Here is a 25,007-nt window from a genome sequence, read left to right on the forward strand (position 1 = left end):
GTGAAAGGGTATGATTAATTTTAAAGTTCTCATTATCACTGCTTGTTCTCAGAAGGCTTGGGCCAATGTTCAGCGTCATCTGCAATGCTTCTGAGAGCCTCCCCTTGCGGTTCCACAACTTTTAATTTCTCAGTTTTAGTAGGTTTAAAGAAGAATCTTTCAACATTGCTAAAAATTTGCATTTTCAGGTGATGATCTATTATGTATATAAACTCCTAGGAAGAATATTTGAAGTAACACATTCTTAAATTTGCAAACAGTTCTCCCTTCTTTTTCATTTTTATTCAGAGAGTTTTGGTTTCCTTCTGACCAATTCTTAAAAGAGGCATGCCTGGTGTGGGAGGAATATTTTTCAGATGTGTCAGAAAGTTCTCTCTGCTGGGTCTTTCCTGCCTATGATGGGCTCAGGATGAAGTCCCCTGTATCTCATAAATTCAACAGAAAGAACACCCATGCAGTCACAGACCCAGGGGGATCCCACAGGTGGTCAAAACATGACCATTCCTGTAATGGAACTGCTTGGCTTTTTGACTCTGCTTAATCCTAGTTTCTAAGCATTCCATTCAACACATTTTTGTAGGTTAATTGAATTACAAACTTTTTATTCAATATGGAATGCCTTCCGTGAACATAAAAATAAGCTAGTTTTTTTTTTTTTACTTAGGAACAAATATTTGAAATTTAGTTTTAGAGGTATGTCTTTGACACAGGGATCCTGATGAGAAGAAGGGGGGCAGGCAGTTAGAAAACAAATATAATAAGAAAATTACCTTGAGCCGGATATAGAATATAAGGTAAGATAAATAATGAGCTATTGAGAAAACAGAAATATTGTGAAATAATTATGTGCTTTATTAAAGGAAGTGCCGAATGGTCTTTTTTATCGAGTTTCAAGACATCACTATGTAACAGAAGGATCAGTTACTGTCACCATTTCACAAGTGGGACAAGTGAAGGACTAACAAATTAAATGACTTTCCCATAAGTAGTGACTTCTCTAAGCATTTCTCTGATGTGTCATACTTTTTTTTTTTTTTTTTTTTTTTGCTGTTTGTTCAAAGACACAGTATGAGAAGGAAGAGCTGACTCAAGGAGCAAGGAGCACTTGGGTAGCTCCCACATTTCTGGGCGATAATTCCCCTTCTGGGAGCTGGATCCATGGATTCTCTGACTTAATTCTAAAGCAGCTCAAAGACCCAGCCATTTAATTCAGCAAACTACTTGTCACTGCTTAACAGAAATTTAGGCAAATTGGTCCAAGGAACTATCTGTACATGACTAGTATTTTCAGATTAACTTTGAAATGGGATTTTCACTATATTTATGAATACAAGCAAAACATATTTCCAAAGACAAAGGTTCTGGTGGATTGACAAGGGTCCACAAGGGTAGAAATAATTTGCAGAATCACCCTCTGGAATACTAAAAGACTGTGAATTTTAGTACACTAAAATTCCCAATGTGTTTTGAAATCTCCAATAAATTTTTAAATTGAATTGAAGGAATTTTGAAAATATGGTTCTCCCCCCACTTTTGTTTTAGCACTGAATGAGGGTACAACATGAATTAAATTGATACTAACTTAGGGTTTTTGTTCTCATAAAATAAAGGGTGTATAAATCCATTCTACTTGAATGCCCTGCAATGGATAACTGTCAAATAAGAGTAAATATGAATGATATCTTGTCTGTTCCCTCTTACTAGTGTATTTTCTCAGAGTCCAAAAGCAGTCCTATAGCCAAATATCTCTCTGAGTTCAAATCGCCCCATAACCATTTAATTGTGGTAACTACCTAGCAACCCAGGGAAAAATTATTCTGTTTGGGCGAAGCTTTTATAAAATTAGGATCCTTTCACACTTATTCTTAAACTTTACAAGTGTCATAAGCTTGTTATCTTGTTATATCTTCTGGTCGGGAGACCATTCCAAAAAAAAAAGGACCCCATTTGTCTTCAACTGTGATACTCTCTGTTTAGAGACCACTAGCTATTTAAAGCACAGCCCAAGTGCTCCTTGCTTTATTGTAGGGGTGGGAAAGGACGACTCTCCTCCTAACATGAATAAGTATGATTTGTTAAGTTGACCAAAGAATACAACACACAGCATTTGGAGAAGCTTTTGTATTTGAGCTTAAGGTAAATTCATATTTCAGGCAATTATAATGCATGGAGTCAGCTCTCTTCTCTACAGTGTAGATGAATTAGGAGAGCCCAGCTTTGGGAAAGACCAGGTGTGGAAAACATGGCTGGGTGGAAGATATGGTCCTCTTTTTATGTGATGGGGCCACCAGGTACTTTGGTTTTATTCTAATAGTGAGAAGAAACTCCCAACTCTGCTTAAGTAGCAAAAAACATTCAAAGATGGGAGAAAAAAAAAACTGTGTAAAGTCTACATCTTACAACAAGGTTGGGTGGAAGGAGACTGCCTGTAGGGTGGGGTGGTCCTACTGTTCACTAAAGCTTCACACTGTTTCAGTGTTGAAGTTGGGCCAAACTGTTAGTAGTTGAAGGGAGCTTAGGACATACATGGTGAAAACCTCATTTTACAGATGAAGAAACTAAAGTAAGTGATATGATTTGTGACAAGCCAGGTGGAGAAGCCACCAAACTGCTAACGCAGAAAGCCCACATCAGAAGAAACAATGGCAAATGTTCCATCTGAGAAAGAAATAAAAGATTTTCTGTATAAACCATGTCTCTGCCTGAGGAGAACACTTGTGCCCACATCATACCTCATCTGGCTGGCCGGGGTTGCTGGTCACTTCAAAGATGGCTCTTTTACGTGTGTCTTTGTTCTGTCCTTCAGAGCCTGGGATGATACTCCTCTGTAATCTGATAAGCTTTCTTGCAGCCCTTACTAGCAGGTGTCACTTTGCAATTCTGCCCATGGTTTTCTGGCTGATACTATAATTAAATTACCCACAATATAAATAAATTCACCTGTATCCCAGCTCACAACAATCCACCTACTGGGGACAATACTCCTATCTATTATCCCCAGCTCTGGCTTTGTTCTTCTTTCACAGGACATGTCTTCTTTACTCTTTTCTGCCTGCTCCCAAATGAACTCTTTCCACAACTTCCAAATCAGCTCCCCACCATAGCTGACCACGTTGTGTCTGAAGCACTACTGGTTGCTGCGTCTCACCAATCCCAGTCTGGACCTCACTGTCTTGCATTAAATTTATAGCAACAGCACTCTCTCTAGCTTTCCTGCTTGTAGTGACCATGACCCAGTAAATCCACCCTCTGCACTGATGGTAAGTATCTGTCCTAAAGGAAGACCTCCAATCAGGTCATTCTCTTGGCCAAAACTTTCCAGAGGTCACCCATCATCTGCAGAATGAGATCCAATCTTCTTCACCTGGGCTTTTAAGGCGCACTCAAGCTGGATCATCATTCCAGTAGAGTGCCAGCCAACTGGATGCCATAATCTGTGCTAGGTAATGCAGAACAAAACCCCTGCCCACACTAAACTTTTCTATTCTAGGAGATGGATATGGGGTAGAAACCAGTCATGTATATTCTCTGTGTGTGCATGGGTGTGAGGGGCCATGAAGCAGAGAATACTCTGGGATAAAAGAGGAATGGCACCTAACCCAGATTGTGAGGGAATAAGATTCTAGGGTCATAGGGTTGTGAGTCAAGTTAAACTTTTCAGGAAAAGTCACACAACTTGAAACGTGAGAAGGGAATCAAACAAGTGAGAGGAGGGATGGTGAGTGATAGTGCACAGTTTCAAATGGAGGATGTAGCATGTACCACCTTATCTCTGAACTCTTCTTCCTGCAAACTTGCCCATACCACCTCCTCCTCAACATCCTTCCTTATTTCCCTCTTGTTAACTTTTCCAAGTTTTCAAAGTTCATCTCCATTGCCATACCCTTGAGCTTCATTTAATAATCTAGCTGGACCTCCATACCACTGTTGCAGAGTTGCTCAGTAAGCACTCACGGAGTGAATTTCTACTGCCACCACCTATCTGTGGTCTCTAGTACCTTGTGTCTGGTTTAGGGCGCTAGCCTTAGATGGCCTTCTTGTCTTCTACCTCTTCTATACATTATGTGGACTTCTTCTTCCTCTTTTTTAACTATCACTCAAATCTATGAGACGAATCCCCTCCAGTTACCTCTGCTTACTCAATTCCACCCACCCTTCATGTTCCAGACCAACTCCATTTCTTCTCTCATGTGACCCATCCCTATCTGCTCTCTCCCTTCTCCAGCTGTCTTTGGTCTTTAGGGTCAATGCAATTCTGCCTCTCTAACTGGACACTAACTTCCTTGGGAGCAGGGCCATCTTCCACATGGCCCACCCCAGCAAAGACTTGACAGAGTGGCAAGGAGCCACTGACTGGTTTCACATATCTTTATTCATAGCTTTGAGCAGAGAGAACCAAGTTACATGAAGAAAACTGAGAAGTCACTGGGGAGAAAAACAGACCCCTAATAAAGATGAGCATGTGAGCTACGATGCAGGGGAAACTTATAGGGTCTTGGGAGGAAGGCTTGCCCAGGGTCAAATCCAGTCAGACACACCACTGAATTTTTCTTTTTTTTTTTTTTTTTGCATTTGTTTTACGCAAGCGGCTTCACTGGAATACTAAAGAGTTAGGGGTTTTTGCCTTCAAATATATAACTTTGCCTCTTTGAGCATGACACTACTGAGTTTCCACTGGAACAGAAAAGGGAAGTATTTTGCAACAAACTCAAAGGAACTACTTAGGATAGTTTTAGTTACATATATGGCTGTTTTATAGTTTTCTTGTTCTGAGATCACCCTCCAAAAATCAATGATTTGAGACAAAATGTTCCTAGTATGCTTGAGTCCCTGATAAAACTTTAAAAATCACCTGTTTTAGAAACATAAACTTTCAAGTTTCAATAACATCTATACTTGGGGAAACTTCCTCTTTAGCATTTCTTCATACAAACGGTCTGCAGCAATTGGGAAAAGGAGGAGATGGTATTCTACTTTAAAGCTTTATCTCACCCCACCGAAATGGGAGATGTTTCCTGACGACAGTTAGTTTATTAATTTCTGGCAGGCCTCCAGGGTTAAATAGGATTGAATTTACTTAGGGGCTATGCCATAGCCTCATGCAGGATCTTTGCCCTTTGCCAAAGAATAAAAGGGACTCTCCCAGGCAAGTCACAGGGAAGTCGGTGTGTAAGGAGACTCAAAAGGATGAGGACCTTCTGTGCTTCCTAACTGACCCCTCAAGAGAATAAACCCGAGATGGAAGTTCCCCTTTGTTATATGCAGTTTCAAGACAGCTATCTTCTCCATATCCATAAAGTGGGAAAAATAAAAGTTGAGAAGCAAATCTGAAGTCTTACATTCGTAACATATTTTGCAGGTGCAAATGCTTGTTATTCAATTAAACCTTCTAATGTCATTTAGGAGCCCATATTATGACAAATCTTCCTAGTTAGATAGTCTCTAGGAAATTCTACTTTTATCTTTCAGGATTTTTACAAGTCTTACTTCAAAAAACGTCCAGACTCCACGGTAAATCACTCGAGGCCCTTTGAGTTATTGCTAAACTTGCCCTGGCTACGAGTAGCTCCATACTTCCCAGCCCTTACTTCCAGTTCCCTCATTCCTATTTCCTTCCTGTCATCTCGGCCTCAGCAATGTCCACGTCCCTTCCTTTCTTGTTGTTAAACGAGCAGTTCACAACCTATACTCTCTCTCAGCCATCTCTGAAAGTCTTCAGAATCAGGAGCCAGGTAGACAGATGCAAGGGCAGGAATGGCATTTTCTTCTTTGCCTGGTGGCACAACTAGATCCCTTAAGTTCCAATGTCTGTAGGCCATAAGTGGGTTACCTCTCCAAACCTCAAGTCTCCCCTTGATCTGGAAACTTCTTCTCCCCTAAAACTGGCTTAGGTCAGTGGAATCTTCCTTTTACAAAAGTGTTACCGTCATCTGCCTGTGATGACCGACTGTGGAGGTTCTGTAGGTTGGACGAGTGGTGGCAAAGGCCAACCACTGACTTACAGATTTTCCACATGGAGCCCATATGAAGAGTCCAGACTCTCACCTGAATGAGGAGATCGATAGCGGAAGTCCTCTTTGGTCAGCAGCAGGAGCGCTTTGCCATTCATTTCGAATGTGTTGCTGTCAATTGGCCTTAAAGAAAACTCATTTTCAGCCCACTTGAGCCACTGGGCTACGTCATCCCTGCTCCAGTAGATTGGCTGCAAGCCTGTTGGAGAGAGAGAGCAGGGCAGAGAAAAGAGAAGAAAAGGTCTTATCAGTTGGACCGCTGGTATAAGGAATAAAGATCTCTGAAGAGTTAAAAAAAAATTGAGTCTCCATGTCTTAAGAGCCCCGTTGCTTGATTCCAAGTCCCAGGTTAAAACTCAGGCTTCCTAAGTGCTGTCAGACTATCTTTTTCTTTTTCTTTTCTTTTTTTTTTTTTTTTTTAAGAGGAAATCTTGGCCCTCCATTTTCAAGTGAGGGATGGTAAGTCTTAAAACCATGCCCCGGGGTCTGTATTAATTCCAGCCTAAAGTAGCCCAGGGGCACAGAGTTAAGACAAACTTCAGCTAGGCTTTGGAGGGGATCTTAGAATCAGAGCTGATCTGACCGTAGCCCAGTGCCCTTTTGAAGTGAGAATGTTTCAAAGTTGGCCTTGACCTTCCAGAGCTGCCAAATAATGAAGTGTTCCCTGAAAACTCTTCCAGGAAGACAGACTTACTCAGCCCCTGGGAAACCATCAGGCTAGCCTCTGGGAATAAGAGGGCAAGGTAAGCATGAAAGATCTTTAGCCTTTTTATTGGACTTGCTGATGTCAGAGCTTCCTGGGGAGGTTCTTCTGAGAAGGATCAGAAGAGGATGGTGGGAGGTCTGGAGCCGAGGCCCAGGGTGGCTCAGGTTGGGTCTCTGGGAGCCTGGCTGGGAGTCCTATATTTTTATATTGGTCTGCTGCTGTGGGAAAGCTTTGATATATCATTCAAGTGATTAGGACAATGGTTCCCAAAGTTTGAACTAAAGAACCTCTTAGGGTTCCCAAGACTTTTGCTGGATATCTATGTAGTACAAAGTTTTTTCTTAATAATATTAAGAGATTCTTTGCCTCTTTTTCTCTTTTTTCCTGACCAGATATTGGAATGCTTTAGTGACTACATGACAAGTGATAGTGCAACAGATTGAATGCAGAAGATTTGAGAATTTAGTTATCTTCTATAAAGTGAGGTATTAAATAGACTTATAAAATTGTCTAATGCTGCTACTTTTTGCACTGATTTTCTTTTGTTTTAAAAAACATTTTTTTAAAAATATATACTTATATGAATGTACACTTGGCTTACTCTTTTTCAATGTTAATAAGTATTTTTAAAATTCTGTTTTAGTTTATAATATGGCAAATAGAGATAAGATAGAATCCACATGAGTAAAAGTTCTTGGGAAGTCTTCAAAAATTTTTTAAGAATTAAAAGGAATCCTGACAGCAAGAATTTAAGAACCACTGGGTCAGAAGAAGCTAGAAGCTCAACAGAGCTTCATTCTCTAAAATCACATGTTATGACTCAGTAGTTCAAATAGAGAACAATGGGATCAATGTTGGCTAAGAGAAGCTTCAGTCTCTCAGTGTAAGTTACTTAAACTTCCTAAGGAGACTCCCTGAGTATGTCATAAAAGTGTCCTTCAGTTAGATCTTGGAAAGAATCCCTTTTACCCTGAAACAGGTATGACAATGAACTGTGTAATCTTCTTAATGGGCTGCTGGAGTGGGGAACAAATGGCTGAGATTCCTTGGAGTCTATCCAGGGTCTGGGCACGATGTTGGCTCCAAGTAGCTCCTCCCTGGAATATCCTTTTGAAGAAAGGTAGTTGGCTTCCTCTGACTTTATGGAAGTCCACTTAAAGCCAGCCATCTTGTAAGGCACCAATAAAACACTATTGGGCATCAAAATCATTAAGAGTTTTTCTTTTTTCTTTCTTTCTTTTTTTCTTTTTTTTAAGGGGGGTTATTTTTTTCACATGGAAAAAAACCAAGTAGCATTATAGAATAATGAGTAGTATGTGATTGTTTCATGACCATTAGTTTAAAACATGGCCACTAAAGGATTCAAAGTTTTGTTTTTGATTATTGGCTGAGCCAGAAAGCAATGCCTGTTAAAATGGTCCAGGATACAGGAGGCACCCCGCTCTTTACAGTGACCTCAAAAATCCCTATAGGGAATCATAGTGAGGTAGCAGCTGCTCAGCAAAGTCTCAACTTTTGAGCCAGTGAAAACCTTCACACTTCCTATAGTCCATGGTGTCCCCTCTGAACGGGACCGGCACAGTCCCGTCACAGATGTCTACCTTCCTGTCCTTCACACAAGGAGCAGGAATACACTGGCCATTATGAGATGGGTGGCCAGTCAAGTCAAGCTTGGCCTACGAAAGCCCCTGGTGGAGAGAAGGCCGGAGAGTACAGGATGCTCAGGCCAAGCAGGGAAAGCACGGGGCAGCTTGCGGGAAGTGCCGGTGCCAAAGCAGATACAGAACTGAATCCTGCACGGGAGGGGAAATGAAAGCAAAATGCTGAAGTTTCTGCGGAGGACACGCTGAGATGGAGGGAGGTGAGGAGAAGTGGGCGGGGGGGACGCAAGTAGTAATTTGAGGTTCTTTATATTCTATGGAAGAAAATACTCATGAGTAATCTTTTCCCTAAATACAAGAAGAGTCACACACTGCAAAGGGTGCTGCTGGTTAAGAACAACTGTTTCTCTTCTCACTTCCCATTAATCGCTCCCACAGCCCAGTCCTTGAGGCAACCAGGGCCCCAGCCAGGTGGGAACCCCTCACCAGGAACCCACCTGAGGCTCAAGGGACCCAGAAAGTGACAGAGAATACTTTGCAATCCTAGCAGTTTTACAAAAGCGACCCTGATGGAGAAATCTACCTGCTCGAGGCCACTCAATAAATGGATCAGTCAACTGCTCTTCCATTAGCATAAAGAGAGAAGGTGGACAGCTCACTGATCTCAAAAGAGGTCTGCTACACTTTAGGTGTTGGAAGTCAAATCCCAAAGTGATTTCCTTTTTAATTCTACAGAATAAAAAGGTTTGGTATAAGATGTGCCTTGCAATTCTAATGGAGGAAAAAGAAGCCATTCCCTCAAACCTAAGGGCCCTGGTGTGTTAAAGCTTCTGAGTGGAACAGAGAATAGGACCTGGAGGCAACTCTGGTCTAATTGAAACCATTTAATTTACTAAACAGTCATTTATTAAGCACTTTTATACACCTAGCACTGTTGTAATCACTTTATAAATATTAGTTCATTTAACTGAATGTGCATATAACCCTTAAGATAGGGGCTAAGATTAGGAAACTGAAGCTCAGTTCATTTAAGGGATTTGCTCAAGGTTGTATGGCCCTAGGAACAAGATGAGCTCAGATTCCAACCCAGGTAGTCTGACCCCAGGGTCTACATTCTGGTCTACGTGTACATACGCATTTCCCTTCCAGATTCAGAATTGAGACTGGTTTTCAACACCTCTTAGGATTCAAAAAAGACTGAAACTGACTCCTACCTATTCAAGATTGAGATCCTTGGAGGCGTTCTCAAGCTACCAAGAGAACAGAAATATAACGAAAAAAAAATCTTTAGATCCTCAGAGAAATAGATATATAAATGGGAAGAGGAGGGAGGTATGGATGAAACTCTGCTTTTAATGCCTCCAGAAACAAAGCACTACTTTCTGGGCTGCTTGTTCACTGCACTCAACTGCTCACAGCACTCAACTGCTTGGACTCTTCACATGACATCACAGCTGCCGGCAGGACAGAGGCTGCCTGAGCAAGGTGAGAGGCGAACAAGTATAACTTGTTGTACAGTTGTCTCCTGAAACCTTGACTCAACACAGTGAAGGAACATAGGTGCTAATGATTATTAGCCGGGGAGCCCGAGACAGACACTGTATTGTTCTGCACCTATATACTACTTCCTGTGCACATAACAAACCCAGTGAAAGCCGTTTACTAAAACCAGCATGTTTAATGCCAATTAATTTTCAGCGACTATCTGAGAAGAATTTTGTGCAGAGGAAATGAACAGCTATGATTAAGAAAATCATGCCTAATTCCACCTCACTTTTTTCCCAGTGGGAGTTGAGTCAGGTTCATGGTCTCATACCTTATGATACACCCAGGCTCTTAAACTTCCTTGATCTCTTTAATTCCATGTTCAAAGTGGGCAGCCACATTCATCAGGGCAATCTTACCCTCATTTTAGTCTTTGAGTTAATGCTTATACTAAAGATGGAGAGTGTGCTAGGAGTCAGAAGCCTGGATTTCATTCCCAGATCAGCCACTAATTAACACGTGATTCTGGGCAGGCTGCTCAGTTTCTCTCTGGCTCAGGGGCTTCATCTGTAAAATGATGGACTGAGAATATGGGAGCTCTATTCCCTTCAGGGATCAGTACAGTCAGTATGCTCCTATTTTGTTTGAATCTTAAAAACCAAAGACTACAAACTGCCAGGTCCTTAATTTTTCTACAAAATTACTCCATGTTCATGATCATGACCCTGAGATTTTGTAACTTCCTGAAGGATCTTCTGAGTCATGGCAAACAGATTAGTGTTTAAGAGCATCTTATATTTTCATTCTTGGAAAAATTTGTAAGCCAGCCATAGCAATGATCAACACAGCAGATTACACCTTTGGAGCTGATGAGATGCTTCCCCATGTTATCACCTCATGTAACTCCTGCAAAGTAGGTTAGGTTCTCATGTCAATAGAACAGATGAGGTAATGGAGACAGCAGATGTGGTTTGAGCAATATGCAGTTCAAAGTTCTTTCATTATAGTAGCCACTTAGCAAAAATCATCCTTTATCCCAAACTTTATGCATAAACAGGAATTTGCTCTAGATTCTATGGGAAGGAGGGCAGAATTACAAAGTGAGAGAGACAGGAGATGCTCAGAGATTGTCCAACTCCTACTCTATTTTAGCGATTAGGAAACTGAAGCCTGGAAAAGTGGATGAACTTGCCCCCAGGTGCCCTGACTCTTTCCAACATCCCATGTTCTCTCAAAACCTGACTTGATGACACACAATTCTGTAATCCTTGACATAGTGAGGACAGCTATCACTTCCTTGCTTAGTCATCCTACCGTTGGATTAAGCATAAGGTCCAAACACAACCTTTGCATTATAGTTTTTAGACCCTTGCCAACCTGCACGTCTCCTGTGAGGATGCTGTTGGGCAGACCTTCCTACACAAACTACAGGAATAGTGTAGGTTGCACCTTTCCTTTTCTAAATAATATAGTTCTATCAATAACAGCAATTATTGCACACTGACACTGAATCTAGTCATGACAATGATTATTGTTCTCTTACAGATGAGAAAACATGTGTAAACTGAAGTGGTGGTGCTGGGATAATCGGCCCTCTGGTGCCAACTCTAAACATCCACCATATGACCTCTCAAGTAGCCTAACAGTAACAGCAAGCACAAGAGCTTTCTGTGTGCCACACTACTTTCATAACTCATTAATTCCCACACTAACCCTGTAAGGCAGGAACTATCACTATCCATGTTTTCAAAGGAGAAAACTGGAGCTCAGAGAAGTTAAGTGACTTTGCCAAAGTTCAACAGCCAGGAAATGGAAGACCCAACATTTGAGCTCAGGTGGTCAGACCCAAAGTCCATATCATTAATTACTTCTGTCTAAGCTTATTTACATTTTGGCAGGACAGAAAGCTCAATTCATAAACTCAAAAAAAAAAAAAAAAAGAAAAAGAAAGAAAGAAAAGACAAAAAGGAAAATGTTTCACAGCAGTTAAGACTGCAGGCACTGAGCATCACATGAAATTTCTATTTCTCAGTGGTGTGATCTATACAAGTCACTTAACCTCTTTATGTCTCACTTGCTTCAACAGAAAAATAGGGAAAACTTTCAACATATGAATTAAGTGCCATTGAATACTGATGACATGCTTATCAAATTTTTGGATGACATAAAGCCAGTATAAAGTGAAATCCTATAAATAATAATGATGATATAAAAGATCTGCCCATATCTCCTATAAAGCAAGCATTTAATACATATCGGCTACTGCTTTTCTTCTATTGTTATTACTGATCATGTTTCTCTCACCCTGAGTTGTACTTGTATACCTGGTACTTGGAGCCCAACTGTATTGTACTGTCATGTAAAACTAATTAAAACAAATAAAAAATTTAAAAAAAAGAATTGAAAACTTCACAAAAGCTTAAAATTATGCTTGATAATCAATACTGCAGTAATCTTATCTTCTTAGGAATGATCTTGGTACCCAAATGATTACCCATTAATTAACTCAATTGCAACTCATTAATAAGATTTAAAAAAAAAAAGAATGCACGTTAATCAACATTAGACCTCATCATTCTAGTTTCCTGCAGTATCTCCAGATTTGAATCTCTTTCTAGGATCATCTCTACTCTGCAGCTTTGATAAGCATCTGCCACCTGAACGGGTCACTGACAAAGTGCTGATCTGGGGACACTCTGAAGACACACAAGCCACCTCCTTCCAGATGGATACTGATCAAATGATTGGCTCCCTCGGGGTAGGGTCCTTCTCTTATCAATCTACCTAAGTAGTCTGGTAATTGGACTACGTTTCCCAATATTATTAATAAAACATTTAGAAATTAAACAAAATGCTTTCCTGGTCTCCAGAAATACAACATAATATAAAATTTATAGCAACCTTACTGAAGAAGATGAGGATGGAGAGCAGGAGCAGGTGTCTGACTCCAGAGTGATACCTTTTCCCTAAGTGCTTGAAACCCAAAGGTTTGAAAAATCTGCGCTGAACTTCAACTGGAAATGCTACATCGGGTCAGTTGTTGTACTCTTTCCAGTCTCCCCACCCCCACACACTTTCTATTTCTGGTACCCTTTTCTAATCCTATCATCAGGGAACAATGGCTCATCTTTTTTGCAATTACCTCTTCCATTTTCTGCTCCCTTAAGGGTCACTGTCAAGGGTGACTTTCACCCCTGTAAGTTCTCTGGCCAGGAATCACACATGTCTGGCCTAACAGCTTCAAAGTTACTTATAAGAACCTGGATTTGAATCCACCCATCTTGGGCTTCAATTCCTTTGTGTCAGTGTGTGCACTACCTGTTTCAGTCTTGTTGGTGGAAGACAGGGAAGAAGAAGTTGGACAGTTCTGCTTTCCCTTTGCATATGTTAAAGTTACCCCATCTGACCCAATCAGAAGGCGATACCATGCTTCTTCTTATCCTGCCCATCACTCATGGTTCTCCTAAGCGCCTCTCATAGTTTTCAGCTCACTTAGTTTTAACATTCTAGATCTAAGAAATTCGCCTTTATATTTTTCTTTTCAGTAACTTGTTTTTTTTTTTCCACTCATTATATACATCTTTTTAAAAATCCAAGCTCATTAGACTGGTACAAAACAGTGGGAAGATAAATTGGCATGATCTTTCTGGCAAACGACTGAGTGATATTTTAAGAGCCCAGTGAATGTTAACTTCTGAGAATCTACCTTAAAGAAATAACTTTGTATACAGAAAAATCTTTCATGCACAAAGATGTTCATTGTTATTTTTAATATCAAGGGTTATTTTTAATAGTGGAAAACTGGGAACATACATCAGGGAATAGTTAAGTAAACTATTAACAACATCTATAATAAAAAGTATGTAACCAATAACATAACCTTTATAAAGAGTACATATTCATATCGAAAACCAAAATAGTTGTGTGTACTCATGTGATCAAGCTAAAGTCATGCACAGAACCACATTATAATAAAACATAAAAATGTTAACAGCAACTGTCACTCAATAGTAGAATTATAGGTGATACTTATGATTTTTTTCTTTTAATTTCCTTATTCTCTATATAAAGCATGCATTGTTTTTATATTTAAAAAACTCTAGTTAAAAACAACTCATCAGATTCTTTCGTTATCTTCCCCTTCTCATTCCAACAAGTCATATCCAGTTGATGAGTCCGAGTTTCATTTTAGAGAGTGGTAAGCTGTGATGTAGCATTTCAGGTCATGGGATCATAGGAAATTCTCTACACTTTTAAAATTTGCCATCTTTAAGTTAAAAAAAAAAACAACAACACTTGGTCATGTCTTTCATTTCCCTTCCCTAATTAATTCTCTTTTCATTTTTACCAAAAGTTCTCATCATTTCTACTTTGTTAACCAATTCATCATTTGTCAGTCTTGAGTCCAAATTAGCAGTGCCCCTCACTGCCTCTTCTACATCCTAAGAGATAAAATTGCTAATCTTTTTTCCCCCACATTTTTTGTTGGTGCATTATAGTTGTACATACTGATGGGATCTGTTGTTACATAGTCGCACATGCACACAGCATAACAATATAAAGTTGCTAATCTTTAGGCACAAATATTAAGAATTAAAATGTGTGTGCATACAGCTGAAGGGGGTTTCTCAGTGACTGCACATGGGGCTAGGCATACAATGGTCCTCCAGTAATGCTAGACTGTACAGTCTAAGATCCCCATTATTAGGTGACCCAGCTCCGGGCTAGTTCTACAGCCTGCAACTGCCACCCTTATCCTTTCATCATTTAATCCTGCTGTGGCTTGAATAGTCAGGTCACTTTAGATCTGTGTGGTTCAAAACATTACCAAATGCTTCCATACCCATGTCATCTCAGCAAATCCTCTCTGAAGGAGCTAAAGCCGGAACAAAGACATTTACAGAAGAATCTGAAGCTCAGAGAGGTTGAGGGACTTGTCCAAGGTTACAAAGAGTCTAGGACCAAAATTCCAGCTCCACCTTATCTGTATCAGTCCAGTGAGTTTCCTCTGGGTCAAAGGAAATAATGATATAAAAGCCCCTTGCACTCTCAAATGCATTGTAAAAATATAAAGGATTAGGAATAATGAATGATAAACTTGACTTCTCAGGCCTAGTTTAGCTGTAGATCCTGAATACAGTGCCCAGAGAGCATTTTCTGACCTGCACAGAGGGGCTGCAGCAGGCAGGGCTTACCAGTATTCTTCTCCTCCAAAAGGAAACCAAGTATCTTCTGAGTCTTGGAGCTGCTTCCAGAGGATGCATCTCAAAGAGCTCCAGCAGCTCATCCTCTAGGCCTGTCTCTAACCTTGGATGTGCTCTTTGATCAAAACTGCTTTCTGTACGCAAATTCTGTCACTAGGGAATTGGAAGCTCCAAACCCTTCCTATTTTTTGTCCTCAAGGTTACCCTGAATCTTAGCACTCAGTTTCTAAGTGGAGGCTGGAAGGTTCTCCTCATGTCAAATCTCCAAGAACAAGGATTCTTGATGCTCATGATTAGATCCAAAATCATATACAATTCCCTTGAATTATTTTTTTCTTATAAACTTCATTTTGCAGATTTTTCTGACTTAGCCTCAAAGGGGTTTGGGCAGAAAACCTGTTGACAGATCAGGTGTGCTTTTTAGATCAGAAAACTGGCCCATGGCTTGCAACTGACCCTCACAAACATGACTTTGGAGACTGCTTCTCATTTCCACTTTTGGACAGCAAGCCTGATGTGGTAAGAGACATATAAAAATGGGGCCAAGAATAGTTCTCACCTTCTCAGGCAATTTTAAGTATGAAATGCAACAGTCCTTATAAAGACTAGCACCATACCAGATATGTGGTAGTGCTGTGCATTTTGGGGGGTCAGGAAGAGAGCACAGCCTAGAGAGCAGACTAATTGCACCTTGCCATGTATCTCAGGAGATCAACTACTTTCTATAGCTCACTCGAGTGTCTGAAGCTGGAGCAAGGTTTCTTGTCAACTGTGTGAAGCTCTCCCAGAGCTTTGAGGCCTGTGCAGCACTTGAAGAAGAGGCTGGGCCCAGGCTAGGAAAACGGGTGAAGAGGAGACATGAATAATGATATGTAGTAGGTGAGAGGGTGGAAGAACAAGGGCTGAGCAGAAGCCCACTCAGAGCCCAGACAAGGGGGAAGCAAGTGAGGTATTTGCCTTAGGTGTAACATTTAAGGGGCACTTTAACAACCTCAGCATTAAGATAAATATTAAGCAATTAAGATAAATAATAACAGTTTAATGAAACAGTCAGCCCTATGTAATCTATGGGTTCCACATCCATGGATTCAAACAACTGTGGATTGAAAATATTTTTTAAAAACTGCATTTGTACTGAGCCTATACAGATATTTTTCTTTATTCTCTAAACAATACAGAATACCCAGGATTTATATAGCCTTTACATTGTATTAGTTGTTGACAGGAATCAAGAGATGTTTAAAAAGGATATGGGAGGATGCATGTAGGTTATATGCAAACACTATGCCACCTTGGATTTGGGTATCTGCAGGGGTCCTGGAAGCAATCCTCTGCAGACACCAAGGGTTGATTATATTTTAAAAATTAAAGCTAATGCAAAAATTCATGAAGAACTAAGCATCAACAATTTAATTGAAGTCATACTGAAAAGAGAAATGATGGGGGAAGGTAAAGTGCTAATGGAAAAGGGGGATAGATTAGAGCAATACCTCTCAACTTTTGGAGGCAAAGAATCCCTTTGAGAGTTCAGGGAAGAAACTAACCCTCTTTTAAATGCATAGGCACAGGCTCAGAAATATCTGTCTGCAATTTCAACATTTATGGACCACCTCAAGTTTATGCACGGATCATTGGAGAATCAGTTTAGCATTTTTCAGTATCATGTATGCAAATGAGTAAAAGCATGTGCCTGTGACACAGTGCAAAAACAAGTTAGATTTAAGAAGAGAAATATATACACATATCTCTCCCAATATCTATGGGGAGAAAAACAGAAGAGAGAGGCAGACAGGAAAGGCATTCTCTTTTTACTCTGAAATGGGAGGAACGTGAAATTATAAAAGCTACTTTGGGTGTCATTGGAAAGCACACCTGATCTTAAATGGGAGAATGCCCCTTCCTTAGGTATATTAGAAACCATTGATAACATACTGAAAGTTTTTATTCACACCAATAGAGATTCATCACTGCAAATTATCTTCATCTATGAAGAGCGAGGCGATATAGGTACACAAGGAGAGAGAATATTGGAAAAGGTGCTTCTAAAGCAAAGAGGCAAAAGGGGCAGAGTTTCCCATATTGCAGTGCAAAAAGTTACCAAATTTATGCCCACAAGAAGGTCAATTTTAAGAAGGAAAAAAAATAAAGAATAAAAATAAATATTAAGAGTCGGAGCCAGACGTGGTAGTGCATCCCTATAATCCTAGCAGCTCGGGAGGCTGAGATGGGAGGATCATGACTTCAAAGTCAGCTTCAGCAACAGCGAGGCACTAAGCAACTCAGTGAGACCCTGTCTCTAAATAAAATACAAAAAAAAAAAAGAGCTGGGATGTGGTTCGGTGATTGAGTGCCCCTGAGTTCAATCACCAGTACTTCTTCCAACCAAAAAAAAAAAAAAAAAAAAAAAAGGAGTTGGATGTTCCTCAAACAGATTTAGTGAGCAAATCAAAACCGCTAGTGAAATGCCGGTGTGAGGGTGATTTTGAACCCTCAGTGGAAATGGACAGGGTACAGAAGACACAAAGATCCTGTTGGATGTGCATGATTCACAGAACACGGATGAAGTACTAAGGGCTTCTGAATAAAAGAGAATGAATATCCTTTCTTTCTCCTCTTGCTCTTTTAAGCCACACACAGATGATCTCTTGTGCCCACCACAGCCACAGTCTACAGAACATTCCTCTGCAAAGTGTAACAAGAGTAAAACTCATTCTCATTCTGGACGGGGACCAGCTCAGCCCAATCGCTGGTACGGGAGAGGCTGTCCTTTGTGTGGTTCAGCTGCTCCTGTCCCCTTCCCTCCTGGGCTTCCCTTTATTCTTTGCAAATGTGAAAAAGCAAGCTGCCTTTTCTCAGGAAGGAGACAATCCCTGCTATCACTGAACACCAGAGGTGAACGGGAGGTGAGGGAGGTCCGGGAAGGCAGTGGAAGACTGAAGAAGGATAAGAAGTGTTTAACTTTTACAACACTAACTCCAGAAAATATATTAGGGCCCCAAAGACAGATGGAACCAGGGGTGTACAGCAACTTAAAACACTTCCACAGCAATGCTTTTCTTGAAATGTTTCCTTTTAAGGAGAATTCCACTCCATGCCTCCTTCCTCTCCTCTCCGCTGACTCTTGGGAGAGGGACTCCAAGTGTCTCCAGGGCCCTGCTGGTGGCCTCTGGGTGTTGAGTCAAGTCTCCTCTGAGAGGCCATCTGAGCTGATGCTGAATCAGCATCCAAGGGGCAGAATGACAGCACAGGCAGGATGAAATCATTTTAACAGCGATGCTGACGCCTCATGAAACAAAACAAAACAAAACAAAACAAAAATCAAACTTGGACAAGCAACTGCTATTTAAAGATGATTGTGTTGTATTTGTATGCATGTGTGCGCGCGCGTGTGTGTGTGTGTTTGTGCGTGCACGCGCGTATGCCAATCTTCTGTTCCTCATCCCCTCCATCCTTCTTTATTCACTGGGAAATGTCTTCTGTAAATTTGTCCATAAAACATTCTGTTACTAGTTCCAGAGTTGTAAAGGTTACTGATACCCTGGTTGCAGGAGTAGTCCCTTGGAGTCAGGAAAATAAAAATAACAATACAACACAACACAAATTCTGTCACTGCTTCAGGCCAGATCAGTGGTCACAAGGACACCTGAAAGCTCTCTTACTCCATCATTTTATCTAAATTTTACATTATTCAAACTGTGGATGAAGCATGACAAATCCTAGGGAAGAGAAAGCTGGTAAAGGGGAAACTTGAAGTCAGTGTGATCCATTCCTATTTGGCTTTCATAGGCAGTCAGGGAAGAAGCCAAGTGGCCCTTCAGTGTCAAGGATGGATCCTCAGCAGGCAGGGGACCCTGACAGCCAAGACACATAATGGCACAAGATGCCAAAGAAAGGAGCCCTGGTCTTACTCTCACCCATAGGTGCTTAGGGCTTACAATTGTTCAAAGGTCCTTTTCATTCTACACCAGACAAGAGCTATAAGTTATGATATGGAGTTTGAGTTCTGGAAAGAGACCTCTGTTTTTTTTTCTTTTTAAATTTTGAGTTGGGAACCTGAGAAAACTGGGAAGAGAATGAGCGGCACGTGGCTGATGGTGCAAGCAATGTTCACTCACACAGTGTCAAAACACTATCCTCGGGCTGGGGTTGTGGCTCAGTGGCAGAGCGCTTGCCTCGCACATGTGAGGCACTGGGTTCAATCCTCAGCACCACATAAAAATGAATAAACAAAATGAAGATATTGCATCCATCTATAACTTTAAAAATATATTTTAAAAAACCCGCCCCAAACAAAAAACATTTTCCCAAGGCCAACAGAGCTCCTGCTCAGGTGAGGTCTCCAGCAGATCTGCAGACTGACCACCTATTATCCTACTGCTTATCAAAGCATGCTGGCCACTTTCATTTCTTGATTGGACTATTAAAAGTCTCCTTTAGCCAAATTTTTATAAAATAAAGTCCAAATTCAAATTTGAATCCTGTTTGTATTACCTACTAGCTTAATGACTACAAAGGGTTGAATGGTGGCCCCCTTCCCCCCACCCAAAAAAAATGATATGCCCATATCCTAATCTCTGGAACCTGTCACTGTGACCTTATTTGAGAAACGGTCTTTGCAGATGTAACTTAATCAAGGATGTTGAGATGAGATCATTCTGGATTCTGCAGGTGGGCCCTAAATTCGATGACAAGTGTCCTTATAAGGAAACAGAAGAGAGAGAGAGAGAGAGAGAGAGAGAAAAGAGGAGATGGCCATGTGCAGACAGAGCCCAGACTGGAGTTACACAGACAAGAGCTTGCTTTGGTTTTCTGCTACGGAGAATCCTATCATCCGCAATAGGGTGAAATTCCTTTGCCTTTAATACGTGTCACTTTCTCTTGAATTGTTTATATTTCTTTATTAAAAATTTTTGTCTTCACCTTTTGTTTCTCTTTAAAACCTACCTTTTAAAACAGATCCACTTTATATTCTTACTAGTTTCTTCTTCATTTCTGACATATTTTTTTTCTTTTATTTTTTAAGCCTTTCCTAAGTTCTGCCATTTCATATTGAGGTTTTTTTCCTAATTCTAATTTAACATTGTCTCCCCCTTCCATGTTTAAGATCATTTTCTTAATTTCTTTTAGCAAATTTAGAGGTGAGTGATCATTTTGATTGTTCCAAAGACATGTGGTTTGGGCATGTAGGGATGCTCTTCTGCTTCTTACTCTCTTCCTTCTAACTTATAAAAACTGTGTATGGGATTTGACCTCACTACTTTCCTATTACTCATTTTTCATGTGGCATTTGTTTTCCTTGAAATTTTAGGAAATGGCATACTTCCAACTTAACCTGGCTCTCTCTTCAATTTTTTTTTTTTTCACGTTGTGATAAAAATATATGGCGGCTGGCTTTCTGCAATCTCTCCCATCTGTTTTCTTCTGGGGAGCTTTCTCCCAAGTTTCTGTTGTACCTATCCTGCTCCATTTGCTTCCACTCCCAGTAGTTTCTCCATAGCACAGGGCTGTCTTGGGAGGTGGACACAGCTGGTTAGGTGCCCAGAACTACACCCTGCAGGTCTCCCACTCTGCTGCTGGAAAGAGCAAAATTACAGGACTACTGCTTTCCACCATTCCTCCACATTTCCACTGAATACCTCTCGGCTATTTGAGTTTTCTGTTCCAAGGTCCATTGAAAACTGCACTGCATCTTGGGGTTATACTTTTACCTAGTTTTGTTTATAAGTATTGCCCAAGGGCTTTTGTTTTGTTATCGAGCTACTGTGCTCTTATGTGAAGCCTCTGAGAATTATGCTATTGTCTGTGCTGTCTTTCCAGACTCTGTCCCAGAATATTTCATATTTCAAAGGACAGCATGCCTCCAGTGTCTTATTAAAAAAAAAAAAAAAAAAAAAGAGCACCAATCTTCTGTGTCTCTTGGTGAACCGCTGCTGTGTATTGTGACAGCAAGTAAAAGAAATGTGATAATTAATCTCAGGGGTCTCTGGACACAGTAAATGGGGTCACGGCCCAAAGTGCAGGAACCACTACATTCAGGAAGCACAGAGCTCATCCAGAGGGAACATAATGAGAATCAAATGGCTGCAAGGCCCAGGGGGCCCTGGGAGTCAAGGGTAGGAATGCACGGCTTCTCACATTTGAAGAACTAAGGAATGATTTCAGTGAAGATAAACTTTCCCAATGGAGGGAATTTCTGGTGGAGTTTAAAACAACAGCAATAAAGGCACACAACCTTCTGCTGTCTTTCATGTCAGAAATATAAAATTTTTAAAAATTCACAAAAACTTGAGTTTAGTCTGTTGGCTGGACACTTCAGCCCCCACCTAGATCATGGTGAGGACCTCCCTAGGTGAGTCCCGAGCTCAGTGACAGACGGCACTGTCAAAGAAATATAGAGTTTTAGTCACTGACTTCCACACACGAGCCTTTGGAGGAGCCTGTCAGCTGCTCCTCTCAGAAAGAACCCACAAAACCAGCGAGGTGTGCATCGCCAGGGGCCCTGCAGGTGCAACTGGCCTTGTTCTCGGCTCCAACCTGCCTTTGCACTTTTAACCGCCTCCTTTCTTCATCAAGGTTTTGCCCGTCTGGAAGACCCAATGCATCCCCAGCCTGCCAGTAGCACCAGGGGATGCTGTCGTGGACTGATAATTTTTAAAAACGGCTTTTTTAATGCGGCCCTTGGAAACTTTGCAAGGAATGTATCGATTTGAAACACTCAAGCTGAATTATGGAGCTTTGGCAAAGGGAAATAAATCTTTCCCATTCTCCATGCCCGTTGCCAAGCACAGCTTCCAGGAAGCAATGGCTGTCCTTTCTGGAAATGAAGCAAAACTCAAATATTCTATCCCTCTCCCCTGACTCCCTCCATCCCCCTTCGCTGCAATTCACTGACAAAAGCACTTTACATTCATTGCTCATTTGCCTGAATAGGCATTGGAATTAGTAATGCCCAAATTAGTAATGCCTGGCTGCGGCGGCTTCCTAAATAATGAGGCCTGATGGTTTTGGCAGGCCCGGAGGCCCGGGGAAAGCAAGTACGCAGCACGTCATTAGGTTAAACACTCTTCCGGTTTTATAATCAAAATTTCCCCTACAGACCTGGATGTGCAAAAGTAGAAAGAACATGCTTACTGATGCTGGAGATTAACAAGACCAGGAGTCAACGCTGGGGTCGGAAGGTGGGGACAGTGTGCGGGAAAGGGGATTCATACTGGAGTGTTCTAATGCACACGGCAGGATTAGCACACAAACTTCCTGACATCTGCTGTTTCTTTCATTTAAATCTGGGTGATCATCTCACCTGGCACTGTTCCAGGGGGATTCCCGTCATTACCATCAAAACACAGTGTAGTCTAACTGTGCAGAGTGCTCATCTGTCCATCCCTCGGCTCACTCACCCAGGTGCCTGTCCATCTAACGTAGAAGGCACCCACTGTGCATGGCATCTCCTATTAGGGACAGGGACTGTCAAGGGGATGACACCTGGATTTATGGTCTGATAAGAAAGCAAGAAATGTAAAGAGACGCTTCCCATTAGGGCACTGGTGCACAACCGGGGAAGACTGAAGGATGAGGTGACAGCTTCCCAGACAGGGAGCACAGCAGATGCAAAGGCATGCACGCATGAAACAGCACTACCAGTCTGGGAAACTCTGAGTCATTCAGCAGGACTAGAACATGAGATGCATGCAAGTGTGTGTTTAAGTGGGGATGGGGTGGAAGCAACAGAGCCTCTCTCCATTTTGATGCTTAATAGGCATGTTAGACTTGATCCCTCCCAAACTGACCTTCAGACAGTGCTCATCCACATCTGCTACTCTGTCTTTCCTGTCTCAAGAATGCCAGCTCCATTCTTTCGATTGCCAAGGCCCTGCACCTGGAGATCATCCTAGTCTTCTCTTTCTTTCACATCCCCTTCCAATCCACCAGCAAATGCTGTAGAGGCTCCCTTTCAAATATGTCCAGATCTGACTGCTTTCGTCGAATCTGTAGCTGCCTCAACTAGTGAGTCCCAGACACCATCCACTCTCTCCCAGTCCCTAACTGATCTCCCAGCTTCCACCACTGCTTCCTGATTGTCTATCATCAACACACCTGCCAGAGTGATCCCCTTAAAACATGTCCCTCTTTTGCTCAAAATCCCCCCAGTGGCCTCTCATCTCAAGAGTCCATGCCGAAGTCCTTAAGATGATCTTTTGAGCTCAACATGATCTGATCCCCTCTCTGAACTACCTCCCCTATCCTGTTCCAGCCACACTGACCTCTAAGCTGTTCCTCAAGCATGCCAGGCACATTCCTACCCCAGGGCCTTTGTTCTTTCAGCTGCAGCATTCCCTTCCTAGATAGCCTCCCTTCTTAAGTCTTCCCTGGATATTCAACTCCAGAATCACAAATCTCTGTTCTCTGACTCCTCCTTATCTTCTCATGTTATATTTTTCCTTAGCATTTACCCCTCCCTAATCTATCTGTTCTACTATATACCTTGTTTCTTACTCATTTTATTCATTAGAATGTGAATAGATCTTTGTTTTGATTTCTGCTGTGGCTTCAAATGCCTCAAGCAGTTTCTGGCACATTCTAGATCCTTGATGAGTATTTCTGAATGAATAAGAAGCTATGCCACGCAGAGGAGACAGTGTAGTATAGTGATTAGGAGGGTGGCCCTGGAGTCAGGTGACTGGAGTTTGAATCTAGGCTCCCTCATTTAGTAGCTTTCTGTGCCTCAGTTTCCAACTGTAAAACTTGAGATAGTAACAGAACCTTCATCAGGAAACAGAGCATTAAACATGTTGGGTTATGTGTAAAGCCCTCAGAACAGTACCTGGCATAGATTGAGCACTTGATGAATGCTGGCTGTTATTAAGAAGGGCCTGTCTGCTGTACTGAGCTTAGACTGTATCCTAAGGCTACATGGAGTCATTGAAGGATTTTAAACAAAGGAGTAACATAATCAGATATTGTTTCCAAGGATCGTTCCAGCTGCAGAATGGAGAATGAATCAGATCAGGGTAAGACTGGTACGAGAAGACTGGTCAGAGGCTATTGCAAGAAATGGAGATGACAGATATTGTTAACTTGAACAAAAGCAGAAGGAATGGAGAAAGGATGGGTTCATGATATTATGGGGGTAGAATTGATGGAACCTGGAGATTAATTCAATGTGGAGGAAGCAATGACAAAATCCAGGCTTCTGATTCCTACAACTCGATGGACGGTGGTGCCTACCCACCCTGGTCCACAGGGGCCCGGAGAGGCTAAGATATAGTATGTTTTGTTGAATATGAGGTGTCTGTGGGATATCTAGGTAAAGAAAGCCCAGCAGGCAGTTGATTGGTGCATCTGGTAGTTAAGAGAAAGATCTAGGGATACAGGTTTAAAAAAATAATTTGCTCATTGCCATGATACTGATGGTTGCTGAAGCAACAAGGGATACTCACAGGCTTCAACAGAAAAACATTTAAGAAGCAAGCAATTTTAAAAAGGTGTGCTCTTGAAGGGTGGTGGGTCAGCAGGAGAAAAGAGAGTGTGGGAGTGACCATCTTGTGAGCCAAGACAGAGTGAGCTACAGGCAGTGGTCAGACAGAGAGTCAGGGCATGTCCCACGAATGTGGCATCTAGAGACTGCAGCCACAGCAGAGAGGCAGCAGGGGTTGAGGAATTAATGGTTGAGCAAATGAGGATTATGTGAGGATAATTCTTTCCAAAACTTGGCTATGAAGAGCTGGTGTGTCAGGGAAGACTGATGTAAAATCCAGGCAGGTTTCTTTCAATATGAAGGCGAACTACATGCAAATGGTAAGGAGGCTGAATATAGAGGAGACGGAGCTTGGGAAAGAACCCCTGTATCCTGGGTTGGGAAGCCCTCTTTCATTATGATAGGAGGGAGTGATAAGGTTGGGAATCAATGCAGATAAGCAGGAGGTAAGAAGCATGAAGAGTGTAGGCTGACCCCTGTGAAAGGGGAGGCTAGGACATACAGAAGAATGGGTAGGACTGTAGG

At 41.5% G+C, this 25,007-nt stretch overlaps 1 protein-coding gene across 3 annotated transcripts in view; it reads right to left on the bottom strand.

The window, feature by feature from the left end:
* The window catches only part of Etv6 (ETS variant transcription factor 6), a 224,431-nt gene that overhangs the window by 43,214 nt on the left and 156,210 nt on the right, over nucleotides 1–25,007 (bottom strand). For all 3 annotated transcript variants that reach the window (XM_077798879.1, XM_026412111.2, XM_026412110.2), the window contains exon 3: nucleotides 6,046–6,210. In XM_077798879.1, the coding sequence (XP_077655005.1) occupies nucleotides 6,046–6,210 (165 nt within the window). The remainder of the gene's footprint in view (nucleotides 1–6,045; nucleotides 6,211–25,007) is intronic.

This window comes from Urocitellus parryii, chromosome 5 (genome assembly GCF_045843805.1).
Source record: "Urocitellus parryii isolate mUroPar1 chromosome 5, mUroPar1.hap1, whole genome shotgun sequence".
Taxonomy (NCBI): Eukaryota; Metazoa; Chordata; class Mammalia; order Rodentia; family Sciuridae; genus Urocitellus; species Urocitellus parryii.